General features: G+C 35.1%; 2 protein-coding genes across 2 annotated transcripts in view; one reads left to right on the top strand and one right to left on the bottom strand.

The window, feature by feature from the left end:
* Positions 1-1043, top strand: part of LOC129005275 (notchless protein homolog 1) — a 63488-nt gene extending 62445 nt beyond the window's left edge. Inside the window, exon 12 of the mRNA XM_054434117.1 lies at positions 987-1043. Within this exon, the coding sequence (XP_054290092.1) occupies positions 987-999 (13 nt within the window). The 3' untranslated portion in view covers positions 1000-1043. The remainder of the gene's footprint in view (positions 1-986) is intronic.
* A 100-nt stretch (positions 1044-1143) lies between these two features.
* Positions 1144-22565, bottom strand: LOC128995357 (uncharacterized). The gene is made up of 12 exons (XM_054420356.1): positions 22512-22565; positions 20070-20188; positions 13086-13274; positions 12275-12419; positions 12121-12230; positions 11951-12079; positions 11781-11909; positions 11569-11739; positions 10997-11106; positions 5744-5858; positions 4604-4733; positions 1144-1300 (listed from the first exon to the last, which is right to left on the bottom strand). Exons 1-12 carry the CDS (start codon positions 22537-22539, stop codon positions 1233-1235), a joined length of 1443 nt encoding a protein of 480 aa, XP_054276331.1. The 5' UTR covers positions 22540-22565; the 3' UTR covers positions 1144-1232.
* Positions 22566-23269: the final 704 nt, after the last annotated feature.

The following is a 23269-nucleotide window of genomic DNA, read 5'->3' as shown; positions in this document are numbered from 1 at the left end:
GAACGAACTTCAACTTGGAGGCGAGTTAGCGTAGCGAACGAGCTAACCTGAAAGCAAGTGAGCGCAGCGAACGAGCTCCAACCTAAAGGTGAGTGAGCGTAGCGAACGAACTTCAACCTGACATGATTGAGCCATGCGAACAAGCTCATCTTGAAAATGAACGAGCATTTGACATAAAACCACATTAGGACAGGACAACGTCTGTCGGGCCAGCTAGTATTTCCATAAACAAGACATAATTTTCCGATTAAAATAACATTAGATTTATCGAGTTCTTATGTTTGCTGCTATGGGGAAGGTAAAAAGGGGGTTTTCTACTAAATTTTAATACAGTAGAACGTCAATAATTCGGACGTCAAAAATACAGTCCATCAATAATCCGGGTTTGTCTCTAGCAAGAAATACAATTCTGTACTACGGATGTCTAAGAGCCATAGTTTATCCAACATGGTATAACAGTTTACACAAAATTTATGACAGGCCCATGAGAACACCGTAATACCGTATAAATAGACATTGTAGTCATCATTTGGATTAGTACGTCAACAAAATTCATTGTGTTGTTCAGTCATGTTATTTTCAATTCATTAACTTTGGGTCTGTTAAAAAAATTTGGTAATCACTGTTCAGCAATAAATCATGAAAAGAACAATATTGCCGCAAACCTGCAGACTAAAATAATTTCTATTTGCCTGAATTGATTTGAAATTAAATCTATTTAAATAACAATAGGTGTTTAACGAGTAGCTAGTTTTGCTGCTACAGGGAGGCTAATAATAAGTGTGTTTTTAGTAAGCTATAAAAGCTTAGTATAAAATCAATAAATTTGCGAAGTTTGATCAAAATATATCAATAAACAAGCAAACTACAACAGTTTTGCTATAGTTACTAATTAATTGCTAAAATACAGTCCATCCAAATGCTAAGCCATAACCCATTTGCAAAGTTTCTTTTTTTATCACTGATTTACGCTGTTTTTTTTTCAGATGGCAACACTGACACCAAGAAAACTCCAATAAAAATAAATGTAAATTTTATATTGATTATTTTATTTTCATTTTACTATTCCTCACCTTTGCAAACTTGGGTGGGGATGCCATTAAACTTTTAATCAGGTTTACCATATAAATTAAAATATCGAACTATTGTAATACAACAATTTATTTACTTATCAAATACATCATGTCTATCTGTCCATATCAATAAAAATGGGAGTAAGTGGTTATCGATTATCACTTAAAACACAACACCAAGTTTTCATATCCATCAACAACTGGGTCAGGCAAAAGATTCCATTCTCCTGTAAAAAAATAGTGTATAACTTTTAAATCACTGATTAAACTTATTGTGGCAACTGTATAATAAACATTATTTGACATTTTGTTGACAATTACTTTGTAAGTACAAAAAAAAGACTAAAATAGACTGCAGCGGAATAGGATGGATTAACACATTTACTTTAATAACCCTCTGTAATAAACTGTATCCGCAGTGGTAAATTTGCTATATTTTAATTAGTGATGGGTCGGTACCACTTTTTCAAAGTCGGTACCGGAAACGGTTCCTAGCCAAAATCGATTCTCGGTTCTGGTACCATCGGTACCTTATTAAATTTTTTTAGGATAGGCTACCCGGTACTTATTTTTTTTATTTTTAAACAAAATATCTATAGAGTACTTCAATTTTACAGTATTTTGCATTAGTATTAGGTTGGGACAAAACCTAAGGGATTAAGAAAATAAAACTTATTTGTACAAAAACAAACACACCTAAATAGCCAAACACATTCAAATCAAAATAATATGTAATGTAGCAGGAAGTGTTGAAAATATTTGATGAATTGGTGATGACTGTGATTACCAAAATTTATCCATTCTTGATACCAATACCATTTTTGAAATAGTTTTACCAAGTTTTCTAAATGGATTGGTTATACTACAACAGCCCCTGTCTTTATGTCTGACATTTCACCATCGGTTCTCGGTTCTGGTTCTTTTGCCAAGAACCGGCGGAATCGACATTTGACGTGAAGTACCGACCCATCACTAATTTTAATATTGAAGTAAATAAAACTTACCATCTATAAGTTAATATTTTGTCTTCCTCTTTAATTAGAAGCTGAGCCCTTGATTTAAATGTTACCTGGTCTAAATAAAAGCTGACTTTACTGTTGGATATTTCACATTAATCATTAGACACACATGTTAATAAATCAAGCAACATAAAAAGGACGCGTTATTGAATGTATAGCCTGAAATTCCATGTTGTAGTATTCTTTTAGGTCATACAAAGGAGGATTAAACATTAAGTAAGGGACACGCTCGAGTTTCGTTGAAGCCAGCCCGATCGCACACCGTACCATTGTGGGGGGAGGCATTGTGTTTGGAGACATACATAATAACATTTTTAAGGCTAACCGAACACACCAACCAATTGGGACTGATAAAAAGTCATATTAGAGATTTAGTTACTGAAATAGCAGTCAAGTATTATAAGATTGATTTAAGACTACATAAATAATGCAAACAAAATTAAGAACTTTAGAATTGCAATATCAGAAACCTAACTAAGAGGAAGAATGTATTCATGAACAAATAATAAATTCTAAGATGACCAGTTAATATGTTTTTTATTAAACATAACCGTGGAAGGATGGAAGAATGTTTTTATTTTTTGCCCTACTACTATATGTGTTAATACTTAATAGTGATCATACTATTCATAATCCTATATTTAAATCATAAAGAAGTATAAGTGTTTGAACACTTTTTGCATAAAAAGAAATCAAATAAGTTTTAAAACTATAATATGATGATACACGCACCGTTGCAAAAACTGAAAGATATCACTTTTTACTCAGATTTTATTTGATATTTTCTTAACATCAAGCTCTCATAATATGGCTCAAAATGACATAAAATAATCAAACATTTTTTACTTTTAAAGTATGTAATTTAATTGGAACGGCTGTGAGTGTAATAAAAGCGAACACCACTTTGATTTTTTCTTGACTTCGGCTATTTCAAATTACCTGCCTAGCACATAAATGACTTAAAAACTATCAAAAAACGGTATTAAAATTTTGAAAAAGTAATAAGGAATGCTAATTTTATATTAATTTCACCATCCAAATTGGATATTTTATTTAAAATCTATGCTTAATAAGCTTGTTTTAAAAACTGTAAAAATGAAAAAAGTTAAAATCTTTATTTTTTTTTAATACTCCAATTAAATATTGGTAAATATATTATTTTTATTTTGATAAACTCTTAGGGAACTTGAATAAATTGATTGTTTGTGTAGATACATAATATTTATTTCAAGAACGTAATTAAAGTAATCATATCTTCAAAGTCCAAGACGATTCTTCCAACTTAGATCTCTAATAGTAAAATAATAAATAATAATGTTTGCAGGAAATAGTTACACCATTCGATAGGAAATTTACTTTAAGAATGCCATCGGTAAATAACACAGGTGTTTTAGTTTAGCGGCAATTTAAATTCGAAACTGTGCACGTCACGTTTTCCCCTATCCCTCCCATGTTATAGTGGCGGTTTTTTGCCACTCTATGGCTCCACGTGCCCCTTTAGTGTTCTGCTAAGGCTGGCTTCACCGCAACATGTATATTCCTTTTCGCGTGCCCTCTCCTTAATGTTTAATCCTCCTAGAGTCATATCAATAGCTTACATTACACAGAGAAGGATAACAAAGATTTAAGAATTTACATGTTAATAGTAAAAGCTGGAAATAACATTCTAAAGTTGAAATGTTTAGAATATTCAAATATGAATATAGCAAAAAAATATTTAAAAAATTTGCTTTTGTCCAGAGACATAAAGACATTTTTTTTGCCAGATCTTAGAGAATCACACTTATCACAGGATGAATAAGATTGAAAGTTGCATTATGAATGTTGAAAACTAAATAAAAGATTAATCAGTTTGAATTATAATAAGGTTTTAATTTAATTTAAATTTATTAAAAAAACCAAATAATAGTTATAGTGTGCGTCTAGCAGAACACTGCTCTAAATCCTCTTAATATTTAAGTTTAAAATTGACACTTGATTTATATTGTGAACTTGTTTTAGCGAGTTATTTTTGTATCACACATTTCATTTTTATAGAAGAAAACTAAGAGTTATTTAAAATATAAAAATGTAATATAATTTTATTCAATTCTAGTTCAAGGCTAAAATAGTTTATTTTGATAGATAAAAAAATAACAAGTAACTTCAAAATATGATTATTATTAGTTAATGGAGTTGAATGAATCAAATTAAGACTAAAGTTAACATTTTCCATTCACTAGATAGTATAAAAATTATGTTGTGCATAACATTTACGCCCATCCATTTCTCTACTCTACTCCGTGAAATAGTGCTTACCCATGGATTGTTATCAGCGGTGAGTCACTTTCAACTTATGTTAAATTATTTCCAATGCTTGTTTTTTATAATTTACGAGTGCAGATTCACAAAGTACGCAAAAACAAATCACAAACACAGACACAAGATGTTCCAGACGTCACCAACAACAGACACACAGGTTAGGTTATGTTCTTGGCCGAAGGTCGGAGATGGTCATGTAAAGAACAGGACCTTTCTCGCCCTTGCCTTGTGTATAGCTGTTGATGAGTTGTTCTCTCATCTCCCAACGCTGGCGGTCTCTCTCCGTCTTCTGGATACGCAACATCTTAGCCAGTGAGCACGAGAAGGAGACGCCAACCAGCTGGAACACGTTACCATGGTGATACTTTGGTCGATATTTAAATATGGAAGATACCTACTTTTAAATTGTTAACTTCTTATACATTTTGATTATATTATAAATTTCCAAAATAACACCTTAGACTATGGATTAGATCATAGCCGTCTTTAGTACACAAGGCCGCGACGTTTGAACTGGCAACACCGCATTCACCCGATTCCTGATCGAATAAACTAACCCTATTGGTTGTTGCAATGCTGTTCTCCAGCCGGCTCCTGTGAAGGTAGAATTAAATAAATACTATTCATCACAGGCCTGTGTTCCGTCCGGGAGAACCATTTGTTTTACTTTATTGTAACAATTAAAGTGTATTTATGTTTTTTTTTTGCAATTAAAATCCATGTGTGTAGCCCCTGAGCTGTTGGACATAATGTAAGAGTAAATTACTTACGTGATCCCGTCACAGCTCAATAAACTTACTATGATATAGATTGCTGTGAGGGGATTACATAAGTAATTTAGTCTTGCACTCGTTTTTGTGTGAGTATGACGACGTCCAAGTGACCGACTACGACAAGATACTTCTCGACTTGCTAACTACGTGACCATGACGCAACTAGCGTCGAAACAATGGTTGTAGATCTATGAACAGAACTATCTATGTTGAATTATCTATGAACTGGGACAAAAGTAAAATAAAATAAACTACTATTATTATATATGAGAACAAATCATTCAAGACTGTAGCACACACGGTGAGTGTCTCATTTCACTGGTTTTCTTTTTTAATTAAAAGTTGGCTATGCTTAGTCTATGGCTATAGCTAGTCCATAGATGAAATGACTACTTGAGTAGGCAACCAAAAGTCAATGGTTGTTTTACACAACAACAAACTGCATTTGAATCCAAGCTTTTATTTGACTAACCAGGGCTTTGAGGTGTTTCCAAGTGTTAGATGGGATTGGGTACCATAGTAAAAAAATATAAACTAATTTTGAATTATTCAGTATGTTCTTACACATTAGACCTACCTGTATCAGAGCTATAGTACAAGCAGTACCAGCCAGCAGGAAAATGCTCTCCCGTATGAAAGTCTCCAACTGTGGTAGACAACCGTGTTGGTACACCTGGCTACAGTTTGTACTCCTGTTGTAAATCATATCAACATATAAAATCGTCAAGATATTGAACATTGTATATTCTAGAATAATAAGCTATACTCCATTCACGAAATTTAGGTGGTTTTAGGGGGAAAAATCTATCCTCACGTCTTGATCCTGCCATTGAATCATTGCTCAACAGCTGAGATTTTTCAAAACGTCAATCAGCTGCAACATACATTAAGCAGAAAAAATTGGTGGTGGAACTTCCCCTCTAACCGCCTATATTTTGTGAACGCACTATAGTAGTACAGTAAACTTTGGCTTTATACTAGGTGGCGTTTGCAGAGGCATCCACAAAATTGAGCGGAGTCATCAAGGGTTCATATTATATTGTTTTGGTCATACTGCAGTAAAAACAGTCGTTTTTAATGCATGCGTTGCGGGGCTAAAGTAGCATTTTTACTCTTTAGAGGGTAAACATCGTTTTCAGCCTCAATGGAGTAAAAATCAGCTGTTGTCAACTCAGTTGTAAATTTCGATTGTAAACGATTGCATGTATCGAAAATATGTATCAATTTGTGCTTCGTAATCATTTTAACCTACAGTCTACAGTCTCTTCCCATAGCATTTTAGGATTGCAGATACATTAATGTAATTGCCAAATACAGTTCCCACACTCTGCACTGCTAGCCTTACTACTTCCTTCACCATTTCCTACGTCATAGACCTGTATCCTTCCCTTCTCATAGCATTTAAGTATTACAGATACATTTATCTAACTGCCCAAACGGCATTAAACACAAAATTTAAACACAAAATAACACGGCATGGCAGTGGTTGTAGGTAGCAAAGCAAAGCTACCTACAACTGCTGCCATGCCGTGTCATGAAAGCGCTATCGTGTTATTTCGTGTTTTAAGTGTTCCGTGTCCCGTGTTGTATTTTATGTTTAAATTATTTGATGTTTTTGACGTAAAGCTCCAACGATGTTGCAGTGCAACGAAACATGTCAGCTTTGATCAACATTAGTTGAAATAAGACACAATTTTGGACTACTGACGGAGGTAAGCCTATAAAGTCATTAAAAGATTATTATAATTCCATTGCATAAATGATTTAATTAGTGCTAGTAGCAATCAGCTGGCTCCTTGGGCCCGTGATTTGCGGTAAGCTGTGTTAAAATTAAGCTGTGGTTAAATTTAACGGTTCAATGCTCGTTTCCAAGATGAATGATAATGTCGTAACACCTAATCAATCCACCAAATCATCACAAATTGTAGCTAACCGCTATATTACCAAGTGGTATAAACAAGTTAGAAGCACAACTTTGAACAATATGTGTAAATGTTTAAATAGATTTACGGCTATATAGTGATAACGTAGAACTCAACCAAAATATTTTTGGCTTCTACCATTTTGGTTACTGTGATAACTGCATACAAGAGTAACTGTGTGAGATGATAAAGAGTTTGAATGAAAACTTAAAAGCCATAGCATTCTTTTATTCCTTATATCTGAAACCCTCAACAATATAAGAAATTACCCTAATTAACTAATTAATTGTATAACATACTCACTAAACCAATCTAAATGTACTACAATATCAATTTTATTGATTGGACAATTCATTTGAATAAATGTATATTTTTAGAACAATTTTTGAATGAACATTTCAAATCGAAATTGTAATATTTATTTTTGATTATCGACTTGTGCATGTGTCCAAACCGAGCTTTTTAATGGTCTTCCTTCAGTTGTTCCTTTGGAAATCCTGGGTTGAGAAATAGCGCATCTAATTCATCGAACGTAATTTAATTTTTGTTCAAACCACTAATTCATTCATCACTAATGCATGGGCTACTATTAAAATGCAATTAAGATTTTCTCAAGTAGGCATACCACATTTAAAAACTACAATAATCTAAAGTAAGAGACTATTATATAAGAAATCCTATGTATGATAATGTAAACTGACAACTTTGTTTACGTTATAACATGTCTTCCCATCCCGTCTGATTGAATTCCCACGTGATTTCTATGTATTTTTTCTCAATTAATCTAAGGGAATTTCAAACACACCATATTACTACCTATTACTTATTAATTTGAGGAAATATATATTTTTTACATAAACAAACCTGGTTCCGTACAATTGAAATCTAATGTTATTAGTATTTAAAATATAATTTTCAATCAAACCAACTCGTCATAATATATACTCCTATGAAAAAACCAAATAAGCTTTTCCAAGTAAGTCTTGGACAGTGTTGTTCAATTGTATTGTATTTTTATAGTAATTTAAATCACAACCAAATTACGTAAGACTTTATTCTATAGCATTAAAATAGTTTAGTTTGCAAGATAAAACTTACGGAACATTGCTACAAAAATACACATAATAATTCATTTGTTCTGTAGATGATAAATAATAAATCATTTTCAAACTGAAACCAAGAATTAATCACAAACTATAGTTATTTGTGTAACTAGTGGGCGAAGTGGCACTTTGCTGCACACGAGAGAAATGTTTACGCACGAGCCAGGGTTTTCCGAGGGCAGCAAAGGCAGTTTTCACTTGTGTTACACATTATATTTTTCCTACAGTTACTATAAATCATATAAATAATTAGTCTTTCAAACACTGTGCAACACGTTTTTAGGTTAGGTCAAATCCAAACATTGAACGAAATGGGAAATGATTGTAGTCGTAATATCTTGAAGTGTTGCCAACTTATTTTCAAGTGTACACGGATTACATGCATAATAAAAACACGCTGTTTTGTGTTGTTTGGTTGGAATACTGGTGTGCGCCAAAGTAAAAACCATGCGTCAAAGTAAGACTTTCTGTATTATAATCTGTGCAAGAAAGCCCACTTTTTCGGGTAACTGTAGGAAAAAATAATAGATCAAAAGATGCAGGGGCGGCTCCAGCACGGATTCTCGGAGGGGGCCATTGCTTGGAATCTTGGGTTGTAGGATGTCTAGGTATTCCATACCCCTTGGTAAAGGGGGGTCTGAGGGCCCTTCCCAAGCAAACTTTTGAATATTGGACCTAAAAACTCGCTTTTTTAGGCTATTTAGAGACATAAAAAGATTTTTAATTGTAGAAAATAGTTATTTGTGCAACTAGTGAGAAAAGTGAGCAATTGACTCACTCGAGAGAAATCCTTACTCACGAGCCGTAGGCGAGTGAGGAATGGTTTCTCGAGTGAGGCAATTGTACTTTGAACTCGAGTTGCACATTATACTTTTCCTACAGTTACCATAAAACAAATAAATTGGTGAAGAAACATAACCTATTTTTCCACAGAAGTGAACTTTTAATAGTGAACTTTTAACATTTAATGTGAAGTGACAAATACAACAGTACAACAGCTGACCAGCTGATTTACAGCCAGTGCTGCCAACGTATTTCGCGCGCATACGACGTTGCCTGCATGTTACGCGCTCACTATTTCGTGCCTTCACGTTGCAAATCTGGAGTGAGACAAAGTAATTAGAGTGAGACAATGTTAACATTGTGCAACATTATAGTGTTAACATTGTCTCACTGATGAGCGAATTGGCCACTTTGCTTTCTCAAATCAGTGAGAGAACATTGTTACACTTGTTGTAAATTGTTAGGCAACTGTAGGAAAAAATGTTTAATTGTAAAAAAATCTAGTTTTAAGGTCAGGGGGAGTTGAAATCCCTGAAACAATAAATCGTGAACATCTCCCCAATCAAGGGTGCATCATTGTCGTCACCCGCCATCATGGGGAAATCGTGAACAAGGGAACATCATCTACCACGAGCAATCACGGCGTTTATTGTATAATACCCGCGGCATAGTTGTAAAATCCAACACTGTCTACCTCCACTCCTAATTCAGTAACATTTAATATTGATTGAAGGTTTACATATCAAGCTTTGAGTATTTAATTGTAATAAAATAAAGTCAATAGAAAATTAACATTTTTATCACATTTTTAAGGCCATCATCAGATCTCAGTATCAGTAACCTCACTACCTACAGTCAAGCGTCGATTATCTGAAGCCCGGTCACCCGAAACGTGGCCGAAAAACCGATTACCGGCGTTGAGGCGATAGCGAGAGACAACCAGCGGTGACGCCGAAACCGCAGAATATGGTCACGGATGCTGCTACAATTGCAGGAGACAATCAAAACTAGTAAAAAATACTTGTGAACATGAAACAAACTCATTCGTTTTTTGTATGTATGTTATCTTGCCTATATACATACAAAGATCCGTATATTTTTATCAATTTACTACGGGTGCATCTGTGAAAGCAGTTCGACAATATTTTTACAGCAAATTATATTGTTTTCATGTATTTAAATTTGTAATAACTAATTGTTAATCAAAATCAAATAAACTTATGGGGACCGGGGACCAGAATGTCGAGCTGATCTCGGTACTGGAAACATTGGAAATTTCTGTAGAATTTAGAAGGCCGAAAAAAGCTAGTTAATTGTCAGTAGACTACGTAAATTTTGATTAGGACCGAGAAATCTACTTTATATTTTGGAAGAATCACCTCCAATAGCCTATGGCCAAGCGTTTTGTCCATTTATTACCATAGAGCACATGAATATTTTATGGGCTATGTTCATTACCCAAAGGAAGAAAATTGTGATCACGGGAAATACAAAACTATGTTGCCGTGATCGCAACATATACTCAGACCTCTTTTCTAATGTTGGTTTCGAGTTTTAGCCTTAGACACATCACTTATACCTAATGTACTAAGAAAAATAAACAAGTAATGAAAGTAACAACCGCCGCACGCGCAATTCGTCCGATGCCGCTGCGCAATTCGTCCGATGCCGCTGCGCATATCGTTTGTCGTCATCATCAAAACGTGGCTGCTTATAGGCCCCTGTCCTGTTGGTATTGAAATACCGTACTCAAATTTTAACGTTGATGTTGGCACTGATACTTCGATACTTGTCCTAAAAACCAATGGTGCCGAGATTTTCCTTTAGGTATCAACACGTAGCTAACTATAATAATATTAAATGATTATGAGATACGTTTTTTGAAAATTTTCCCTTGCTCTCGGGGGAATGCCCTCCCTGGAACTGCCCCTGAAAAGATCATTAACAGCAAGAATATTGATCAGAAACAGTACTGATCACAAACATAAATTATATGCTAATTTCTAGAATAAATGTACATACTGGTCACCAGTAGATGTGTCACAGCAAGATTCCGGAAGTGTGATGGAAGAATCATTGGCAGGGTAGATCCCTTCCCAGTCTCTAAAAGAATATATGCCACAGCAATGCAGCTATAAAGAAATAAAACTGATGTGACAAATAGTAATGTAATTTTAGTGAATTTCCCATATATATGGGGAATTTATCTGACATATTTTAGGACTAGATCAAGTGAAAATCCAACCAGGAAAATATAAATTTGCTTAGTACGTTTGTTTGCTACGGCAGAGGTAATTGTCCTTTGATAGGACAAGAATTTGGGTTAATTATTTTTGAAGAGGGAATGTTAAAATTCTTAAGTATTTTTTATTATCCTGTGACGAATAGACGATGTATCAATTTTAGCGAATTTCCCTATAGGGAAGAAAAAGCCATTAAAAACCTAGAAGAGGTACAGTCAGCCAGGGTGGTACCCTATGATAATTGAGTTTTTCTTTTTGCTCTATTGTATGCAATAATATTAATGTAGGGTATGGGTTGGGTATAGCTGAAAACAACAATACAAATTTAATTAACCTGAATGCAGGACTTACTTCGGACTGCAAAACGTTCATCATGCGAGCTGAACTGTTGACTGTTGGTGCCTCCTCTAGAGCCTCAGTGATGGTGCGTTGTAGCATGCTGTGGATGTCTCCTTGGAGTATGTAGGCTGAGAGTCCAGCAGCCACCTCCAGGCCGAATATCACTGCCAGCATCACACTGAACTGTAACACAACATGTGTGTCATACCAGCTGAACTGTTGACTGTTGGTGACTCCTCTAGAGCCTCAGTGATGGTGCGTTGTAGCATGCTGTGGATGTCTCCTTGGAGTATGTAGGCTGAGAGTCCAGCAGCTACCTCCAGGCCGAATATCACTGCCAGCATCACACTGAACTGTAACACAACATGTGTGTCATACCAGCTGAACTGTTGACTGTTGGTGCCTCCTCTAGAGCCTCAGTGATGGTGTGTTGTAGCATGCTGTGGATGTCTCCTTGGAGTATGTAGGCTGAGAGTCCAGCAGCCACCTCCAGGCCGAATATCACTGCCAGCATCACACTGAACTGTAACACAACATGTGTGTCATACCAGCTGAACTGTTGACTGTTGGTGCCTCCTCTAGAGCCTCAGTGATGGTGTGTTGTAGCATGCTGTGGATGTCTCCTTGGAGTATGTAGGCTGAGAGTCCAGCAGCCACCTCCAGGCCGAATATCACTGCCAGCATCACACTGAACTGTAACACAACATGTGTGTCATACCAGCTGAACTGTTGACTGTTGGTGCCTCCTCTAGAGCCTCAGTGATGGTGTGTTGTAGCATGCTGTGGATGTCTCCTTGGAGTATGTAGGCTGAGAGTCCAGCAGCCACCTCCAGGCCGAATATCACTGCCAGCATCACACTGAACTGTAACACAACATGTGTGTCATACCAGCTGAACTGTTGACTGCTGGTGACTCCTCTAGAGCCTCAGTGATGGTTGTTGTAGCAAAGGAGTTAATGAGTTTATGATCAGCAAGAGGAGTTATATGAAACAAACACCATCCATGGTATGCAGTCAGTATAGCAGTTATGCAGTGTATTGTGTTTTTGCATGACAATGTCCTCTATAGCTTATGCTGTTCAGATAACAAAAGACCATGTTTTGGGATTCAATTGATTGCAATTATTTATATTATGTTATAAATTTGCAGCAGACAGTTGTTCGTCATATACCTTGCTTCTGTATAAATATTTACCTTATCTCACCTTAATCGTTTTTATCTTATCATGGATTACATCACTAATAATAAGCATCGTTAAATATCAGTATGTCTACATCTCACTGTGACAATAACACTAGGCATTTCTTTCAATCAGCGGTTTTTGTCAAATACTATATATATATGAACACATATCTGTACAATAAAGCACATATTATAGTCTTTGCCCCAACAAAGCTTAGTTGGGAACAGCTTATTTTCTCAATAAACCTATGATGCACTTCACCTACAATGTGTACCTACCTAATAGAGAGTAGGTCTTCTATAGTTTAAAAATAAAATATATTAAAAACTTCAAATAATAACTTACCACGGTAATCATGCAAGTACTCTCCCTGTAGGCTCCCAAGCAGCCAAAACAAGCGACGGCAAAAACCAGGATACCGATGCCGACCATGAGAAATCCCGGGGAGAAAAAGTGAGACTCGAGAAACTCGGAGTACTCAAAGTAGACGTAGTTGATGGACCATCCTACTAGTACCAAACAGATCCCTGTGACCTGGTGAAAAAATGTACCTTGAGGGCTTTCCTATCTATTTTATCAAAAAAATTATAAACAGATATTTATGATAACATTGATTCTAACACAACCGGTAACCCACCTTACGTTTCTTTTAACTTTGGACACAAGTATGGAGTGTTTTTTGTACAAGTGTAATTGAGAGATAATTAAGATACTCCACACTCAGAACAGAAACAGTCTACGTGGATAACACTTCCAATACAAACAGTACATATTATTTTTTCCTACAGTCACCCGACAAAGTTGGCTTCCTTGTACTGTTTATAGTACAGAAAGCTGCTAATTGCTGCATATTTATACTTTGTCGTAAGGTTTATACTTTGGCGCACATCAGGATTCCAACGAAACAACACAAAACAGCGTGGTTCTATTATGCACGTAATCCGTGTACGCTTGGAAATAGTTTGGCAACACTTGAAGATAATAATACTATGAGCAGCTGATTGACTATTATAACTACGATTTAACCTGTCATTTCGTGTTTATAGTTTCGGTATTTCTGAACTTTCTGGACTTTTCTTTTAAACGTTTTTAAAACATTCCTACGATCTTAATAAACAAGGAAATACCTTTAAAGCATTGTTTTAGGCGCGGAAACCACTTCAAATTACAAAAACATACGGAACTATATTCTCAAGTCGCGGAGCACATTTCTTGCCGAGGAAAAAAAACGGAGTGATACGGACCGGGTACTACTTTCTCTAGGGCACCTATTTGTGTTGCCAGCTGAACCTAAAAACGTGTTGTATAGTGTTTGAAAGACTAATCATTTATATGCTTTATAGTGACTGTAGGAAAAATATAATGTGTAACACAAGTGCAAAAGGCCTTTGCTGCACTCGAGATCATTCCGCACTCGCCTGCGGCTCGAGCGTAAACATTGCTCTCGTGTCCAGCAAAGTGCCACTTTGCCCACTGGTTACACAAATAACTATTCTGTTTTTGCAGGCACTGTTTCAAAAATAAATTAATATATCATATTTTTACTTATTTTAACACAAAGTGGCAACACTTTAAGCCCTTTAATAAAAGGTAATATTTCCCCAGGGAAGTTATCCCCTCCTCACATGGGGCAAGGATTCATTTAGTACATTTAGCCTATCAAAAAACAGTTAGTACTGTATATATTTTTACTGGGGTTGGCTAACTTCCGTGAAGTTGGCCCCACCCACAGTTTTTTGGTTATAGCTCCTGAACCTTAAGAGCACTAACGATGGGAGTTGAAGCACTAACCAGCGCTAACGAAGCACTAACCGTTGGTACAGTTTTGAAAGTTAGTGCTCACATATTACTACTGGGGGGGGGGCTAACTTCCGTGAAGTTGGCCCCACCCACAGTTTTTTTGTTATAGCTCCTGAACCGTAAGAGCACCAACGATGGGAGTTGAAGCACTAACCAGCACTAACGAAGCACTAACCGTTGGTACAGTTTTGAAAGTTAGTGCTCACATATTACTACTGGGGGGGCTAACTTCCGTGAAGTTGGCCCCACCCACAGTTTTTTGGTCATAGCTCCTGTACCGTAAGAGCACTAACGATGGGAGTTGATGCACTAACCAGCACTAACTTTCAAAACTGTACCAACGGTTAGTGCCTCGTTAGTGCTGGTATTACTACTGGAGGGTGCTAACTTCCGTGAAGTTGGCCCCACCCACAGTTTTTTTGGTTATAGCTCCTGAACCGTAAGAGCACTAACGATGGGAGTTGAAGCACTAACCAGCACTAACGAAGCACTAACCATTAATACTAGTTTTATTGTTAGTGCTTTTATGGGGGGGGTTAACTTCACGGACCTGCCCGAGTCATCATCCCGCCTGGCCGACGGTGGCATAGTAGCTCAGCTGGCACTGACGCGTGTAGCGTTTAGGTCTTTCTACAATATTAATCTTACTAATGTGTGGAGGGCCCACATTAAATAAACGAGTCTGGCTTGGGTGGATGTTGATGGTATTAGTATGAGTTTATAGGGATTGCACCATGGGCGTCCATTTAACTTTTCCATAACCCTATTGGGGTTGTTACAGAATAGAGTGTAGGGGGGGGTCTTCTGCCAGAAAAAAGTAAAAATGAAGGAAGAAAACGTTTTATTTTACACATTTTTTTCCTAAGCCCAATTGCCATATGCGTGAATTATTAACTTTTATGTTTTTTTACTGCACAGTCTAAAAAGTATGTGGTTGTGCATAGGGGGGGGGGGGGCTTAAGTCCTTACAGTGGAAGTGAAAGCCGTGCCCTTCTTTGCAATATTTGCATTTTTTTTTATTTATACATGAATTGGCTTTCTTTCATATGCTACTCTCCCAAGGTATAAATGTACCTTGGCCCAAGGTAACACCCTATTTTGTACCTTGGGTTATTTGCAGGACAATTTTTCAAATATATCTCAAAATAAAAACAACACTTTTTTGCACCTAAAAATATAAATGTGTTTCTTAAGCAATAAGGTTTAAGTAAAGTATACTAGAAACAGTAAAAAAAAAACAAAATAGGTGGTGGAAAATTTATGAAACAGAAAATTTCCCAAGGTACAAACAACACCTTCCCTATTTATTTTTTATTAGTCTCAAAATTATTTGTAAGTGCATATATGTTATGTTTACGTTAGAAAAATATTCTCTGTTGATTTATTTAGTTTTTATTCTTAGCTATGTGTGCGTGTGTGTGTGATAGAGTTAAATGGTAAATAAATTATATGGTGGTTGAGGATTATTTCATGAATTTGATCTTTTATGAGAAGTACAGGTAGCTAGGTGGATATATAATCCTTTATTCAGCTGTCTGTCGAGGTTTTGGTTTTAATGATAGTATGGCACTTTACTGTTACTTTAGAATAACCCAAGGCAACTATATTTGTTCAGATGGAAATACAAATGAAGGAAGATTAACAAAATCCTTGACTCATTATCATACCAGCTTCAGGCATGATGAAGGTCACGTAAGGTTTTGCTTCAAGGCTATTTTTGTAGCTTCTCTATCAGCTGATGAATATTCATATTGCTCTCAATAACTGAACGCTCATAGCTACTTCATATTATTTGCAAGGCTTAGTTTTTCACTTCGCCCTATTAAAATGTATAGACAGAGCTATTATATGCTACTGTATTATCAATCAAATAATACCCCCGCAGCAGCAAACCTGCAGACTAAGTGGATTTCTATTTGTCTGATTACCGGTATACTTTTAGTAAAATATTTCCTTGAAAATGTAAGATGTAGGCCTATTTCCCTATTGAAATAACATCAGCTTAACGAGTACAAAGGTTTTTATCTTTTGTTATCTACCCACACAATCTAACATAAATTATTAAGTGAATAATAATCGTGCGTGCTATCTTGGGTATTCAAATGCCTCTCAATTTGTCCTTAACCCACCACATTACTGTCATTAAAAGAAAAAACTCCAATAATACTAATGCGTAACGCGTCACTTAAATCCACCGAACCTGTGCAACGTTACCAGACTGACGATAAAAAAATGACACCAAAATTGATTGAAGCAAAAATTATCAGTGGTAAGTTTAAAGGAGAAATAGCCTTAATCCCAAGAAATCGATTTCATCCGAATTACCCTCTGAATTTAAGCAACTACAATTTCCTTTTTGTGTCTTGCTTTGGCAATCACCATTATAAGGCACCAGGGCAATCCCTGACTATTGTCGGTTTAAATTTAGAAAATGCATGCTTTTAACACGGACAGCTGTATGTTGCGTGCTCACGTGGTGGTAGGTACGCCTAAAAATTATATATTTATACACCTAATGAAAAAACAAAAAACATTGTCTATCCACTGACAATTAAGTAAAATAGGTATTCTATTTTTATTTTTGGTATATACTTTTATTATTCATCGTAAAGAACAAATTACCATTTAAAATAATGGTTGTTAAGCGCAGCAACGCGCATCGGGTAACTGCTAGTACGTTAATAAACAAGCAAACTACTTCAGTCTACTTATTTTATTTTCCTTAAGAATAAAATGGAAATTTTAAACTTACTGTTTTTTGGAATTATCTCTTTAATTATTAAGCGCATAACAACGCTTCATTGTATTAATTATTTACCTATTTGTTTTTAATCTCAGCAAAATTGTTCGCACAGAAATTGAAAAATTTTAGTTTTAGTGTTTTTATAGGGTAAAAAATGGAAAAAATATTTTTACCCAATGGATAAACCTCCGTTCCCATAGTCCAATCATGCTGTCGCTCATTAGAATAAACTTAGGTTTACACGATTTACCAAATCTCGTCAAAATCAGATCATTATTTTGTCCGCTAAGGGACATATTAAATGAAAGTACTGTATAAGGGACGCACAGTAAGTCTGTCTTTAAATATTATTAGGGAATTCCGATTACAAGAATTTTTCAAAAAGGTGGTCTAATAATAACTGGAGTGACCAATAAAAATTTATTTCCTTTCAGAGATGTTTCATACAATGACTTATTATTTTTTAGCTCAGAGGAAAAACACGTGTTAACACTATGTGCACTATGTAATATCATAGACAAATAGAATAAATATAGACCGTCTATAATAGATAAATATAGCTGTGCTGTGTTTAGCATAAGTTCTGGCGCCAGCCGCTAGGTTTGCCATGTAGTTACGGCGCAAAAGCCTCGTTCACACGGGGCGAGTTTACAAGCTACTCACCGGCGTGTAAGAAGCCGGTGAGTTGGCGAGTGCGCTTGTATTCGTTCACACGGAGCTTGTCCACTTGCCAACTCGCCGACATGTAGAAAGACGCCGGCGATTGGGCTTGTAGTCGTTCACACGATGCTTTTTCCACTCGCTCAGTAGCTGGCTTGAACTAAATCCTCCGCCATTTTTGAATAACATGCGCACAAGCAACTGTGTGTCACACTGGACTACTTTACACGCCTACTCGCTCAAAAGCTGGCGAGTTGGCAAATAAAGTAGCGGCAGCGTCAACTTTTTCCAAATTTTTTTTACAAGCAGCTTTTGAGCGAGTAAGTTGTTCACACTGAGCTATTTTACTAGCTGGGTGTAAAAAATCCGGCTTGTAGCTTGTAAACTCGCCCCGTGTGAACGGGGCTAAACCGCTGCAGTGTCTGCTGGTGGCATATGGCGAGTAGCCGACGACAGCAGCGAATCAAAAACCGAACGGCATATCGCGGAACCTTCCTTTGACAGTCTATATTAATTCTATTTGTCTATGGTAATATGTGATAGTTTTGTATATTTTTCAAACATATTAGATAAGATTATGGTTTTAGTTAAAACAAGAGACAAAATTTGACTATGTAATAAATTTCTTCTTAAGTATTTAGAAGGAGTTGTTTCCATGATTGTACATTTATTTTATAAGCCATGTTGGCGTTTTCAGACAAAAAAAAACAATTGTTTTGCAAAAATTGCCTGCTCTGCAACATTTACAATTGTTTCATTTACAGATATATTTTTTATGATATTTTCATTTTTAGTTTTTTATTAACAAGTTAAATAATTCATACTAATATATTAGGTGTGTTTTAGCGAATTTCCCTATAGGGAAGTAGCTATTAGCGAATTTCCCTATAGGGAAGTAGCTATTACCGTAGGTCTCATGGTAAGACTTAGGCCCGGGACCGATTTACTTTTTCATTTTAATGTCCCCAGAGGCCAAAAACACCATTCGTTCAAATTTTTATATATGTATATATATATATATATATATAGAGATTTATATATATATATAGATTTATATATATATATAGATTTATATATATATATATGTGTCCGTGAACACGATAACTTGAGTAATTTTTATCCGATTTTGATGAAATTTGGTTTGAAGGTGTAAGGCGGGATAAACTTGAATGAGTTCGCGATCCAGCATGATCGGACCATGGGAACAGGGTTTTATGGGGGGTTTTATGGGGTAAAAATTGGTTTTTCTCACTTTTTACCCTCAAAACACAAAATTTCCCAATTTTTCTCTAAACCGTCTTAAAGAGCTTAAAAAAACAAACAATTCAGTATATCAAAGTGTTTTTGTACGGTTATTGGTTACAGAGAAAACTAAAAAAATTGTAAATTTAAAATTCCCATGTTATTCTTATGGAGAATATTGTAAAATGTTGTAGTTTGCTTGTTTATGGATATATTTTGATCAAACTTGGTAAATTTATTTATTTTATAGTAAGCTATCAATATTTTACTAAAAACACACTACTTTATTAGTTTCCTTGTAGCAGCAAACCTAGGTACTTGTTAAACCTAATGTTATTTAAATAGATCAATTGAAAATCAATTCGGCCAAATGGAAATTCGCTTAGACGGCAGGTTTGCTGCGGCGGGGGTATTTCTTTTTTGTGGTATAATTCACTGAATCGTGTATATTAAAAAAGTTTCATTGCTGGACATAAGATCCCAGAATGTTTTCTATTCTGCTATTCAATTAATCGTTCATATTTGTCAGTTATTGACTTGCCATATTTGATTCCATACAATTTTTTCCACCTTAAAATATTCCTTTCAGTGGTTAGAAAATATGCACCTCAAGGGCATCGCCCTATTTATTGGCTTTCAAAGTTCCCTTGTTATCTAGTGGGAGTTTTCTTTAAGTAGTGAATCTGTTGATTGCAACTGAATTTTCCTTTAATTAGGACATTTTAACTGAGTAAGAAATGAGTAAAATGTTTCTATATTGATTTTATTCACTCGGTATTCAAATTTATCTTAAAATGAATTGTGAAAGAAAAGTGACAGGTGTGTTTGGTGGACTTTGAGATCAACTAGAAATCATAGACAAGCTTGCATATATGTTTACTCACCACAAACAAAAAGTTGAAGATGACCAGGATGTACTTGATGCAGACCATCCCAGCGTTAGGTTCCATGTCCAGCAACATGGTGAGAGATTGACATAAGCTCCAAGTGCAACAGAGCTTGCCTACACACAACACTCACACTGGGTGACCTTCACTGCGCTAGTGATAACAGCTTATCTACAGGCTACAGGTGTTCATTGGCAATTTCTGGCTGTAAACTGGGCTTTGGTGTCACATTCAATAAGAAAATGAAAATTGTCTGGTAGCCAGCAGAGGCTGAAAGAATTTTGCTTTTGTGTTTATATAGATAATTTGTCAAGCATTAATTAGAAGTGTTAGATAAAACAACAAATTTATAATTTCCAGGTGAGACCTAAATTGTTTACCTTAAGGTTTCATTTCATACCACTTTGGGATTTTATGTATATTATAAAACTACAGAATATAATACAAAATCCCATCAAGCTATTTCCAGTATAATTCGATAATTTTGTTTAGTTAAGGCTAAAAAGCCTAAAACACATTTTATTTTAATTGGTGGAAAATATTGATGTGTCAAAACTGAATACCAAATCTCAAAACCATCAAAGCTTTGGAAAAGTTTCGGTTTTGAGATTCGATCGGCAAGTTCTGACAGTTTTGGAATTGAAGATTTGTACAGCTTTGTTTTGAAACTGCTGAAATTTTTTGGCGTCATTATTATCGTTTATAACACTGTTTACACACAAACTAGCAGAAATGGAGCAAACAGATCACCCATCATTCCATGAACACTAATGAAAAGGGCAAATTAAATTCTGACCTGCAAAAGGTATTCTTTAATACTAAAGTAAAGTAAATATGATGTTTCAAGCAGTGGTTTCACTATCCACTGAATAAGGCTATTTTCAAGCTATAAATGGTTTAATATGCTTATTACAGTGGTTTCATTGATTCTCATATATACAGTATACTACTACTGGAATAACCTACCGTACAATAGTTTTGTATCAATATTTACTAAACTCAAACAAAAATTGACCACTAAATCTTACTAATACACATCTTACATGTGAAAGTTTGTTTGTTTATTTGTTTGTTTGAAGTTCAATCACGCATTATCTACTGGACGGATTGGGCTGAAATTTGGCATGATGATACCTCACATTCCCGATTAACATATAGGTATATTCTTATCTCAAGAATCCTTTCGGGCTCCGCCCCAGTGGCTCTGTAGTTCCCCATGTTAACCTTATGAGTAATCACATTTAAAGGGAATTAAAGAATTTAGTCAGCTGTTTCAACTAAAAAAGTTGGTTCTATGATATGAAAAAGCATTTAAAAGTTATAAGATTTACCACCAGGGTGAAGCACTATTATTTTTTTTGCATTTATGAAAACAGCTACTTTGAACTAAGCAGCAACAAAAACTGTTATACGCTATGAGAACTGTCAAAGTAGGATTGTTTACAGTTATGTTTTTGTTTGTAATTTCATGAATAATTTGTGATATTTTGCGAATTAATTTATTTTTCTCTATTGTTTAGGTGAAGTGGTAGAACATTATGGCTTAACTGTGGCCTCCCCCATTGCAAACGCAAAGCTCGAGTATAACCGCAATAAGCATTTTATACTCATATGCCAACCCCGTACGAAGTACGGGTACTCTGCTAGTGTTATAATAATTCTAAGATTCATGTTAGTGTTAGAGTCAGGAGTTTAATTTATTTTAATGTTTACTGTTTTTATTTGAACTATTGTGTTGTTTGTGTGTGTGTTGAAGTAATCTCTTTCACTCTTGATTGCATAACAAACATTTTATTATTATGTGCCTGTATTTTATTTTTTACTAAACTTTTAACTAAAAATGCTTTGTGTTTGGGTTTTGAGATTCAATTTTTTTAAGTTTCGGTTTCAATATTAGAAATTTTTCATTTTTACCATCGCTTGTGGAATAAACAAATGTTGTTATCTGTAGTACCACAAGTAGTAAAGTAGAATCAGTAGTAAATATATAATAAGAAAGATAAATATCGATGGTTTGTGAATAGATCTTTGTTCTTTTGGTAATATATGGACTAACAATATAAATATTTACAACTTTTCATTGTGAACCATCAAGAATACATTTTATTTTATTTTGGAGAAGTAGTCAGACTAGACTTCCTCAAGATTTAAAAGGTGGCAAAGTTCCCCTAGCCAATCCCCCCCCCCCCCTTTGACATAGAGCCTGTATTAAATCATTCATTGAACACTCACCTTCCCTTTAACTTTGCACCCAGGTGTGTTAGCTTTCTAAAGTACCTACAGAATCTAAAGGTCTTTCACATTTGGCAAAGTTTAAACGTAAAATGGAATACCGTACAGTACTTAATATTATAAGCTACAGGAAATTATTTTCCTCAAAGAATGCAAAAGCAAAAGAAGTTGAGCAAGTGTGGTTGATTAACATAGAAATAGAATTACCTGCCACTCCTAATAGTACAAGTAACATAGAGTCTTATTAATAGGATTAATCTGTGTAAACTTACTTAATTAATCTTATCACAATACAGGATAAGATACAGTTGGTACTGAATCAACAAACTGATATGAATTTGTTCTAAATGATTCACTAGAATTGAGTGTTTGATAGTCCCTTCTGATCAAGGTATTCGGGTAAATGCTGAGTGTAGACAAAACAAACTGAAATAATGCCGTATAAAACAGTAAATGTGTTTTACGTTAGTTTATTTACAAACTGGCTTGTATAGTTTGCTTAAAAGTGTAACACTGGCAGCATTATGCATTATATGAATATGGGGTACTGTATTTGTAAATTGTTGCTCTACTGGCAACTCTCACTACGGTAACTTAAGACACTTAACGGGTACAGTTGAATCCCTCATATTGAGCATGCTTCTTCCAGTCATTTATCGGAGCGGAATTAACATATATAACATCTCTTCTTTCAAAAAACCAATTAATCTCTAAACTAATTCTACATTGGCACAAAAATCATTTCAGAAGCCATACTTAGTTATCCGTTGCTATCCAATGTAAATTACTACTTTGGTACAGTTCTACTGCTTTCCTGAATTGGTAGCACCTATATAGCATTTGTGGCTTGATAATATGTGTTTCATTAAAAGGAAAAAATAGAGTTTTTAGATTCATCCCTAGAAAAATTTATAATTTTGATCTTCCTTTCTATAGACATTTGCAAATAACTATACTATGCCACT

This window comes from Macrosteles quadrilineatus, unplaced genomic scaffold, assembly GCF_028750875.1.
Source record: "Macrosteles quadrilineatus isolate MER2022 unplaced genomic scaffold, UCM_ALF_1.0 Scaffold_1__1_contigs__length_201487025, whole genome shotgun sequence".
NCBI lineage: Eukaryota > Metazoa > Arthropoda > Insecta > Hemiptera > Cicadellidae > Macrosteles > Macrosteles quadrilineatus.
Note: the sequence above shows the minus strand (reverse complement) of the source record. Positions and strands in the feature narration are given on the sequence as shown.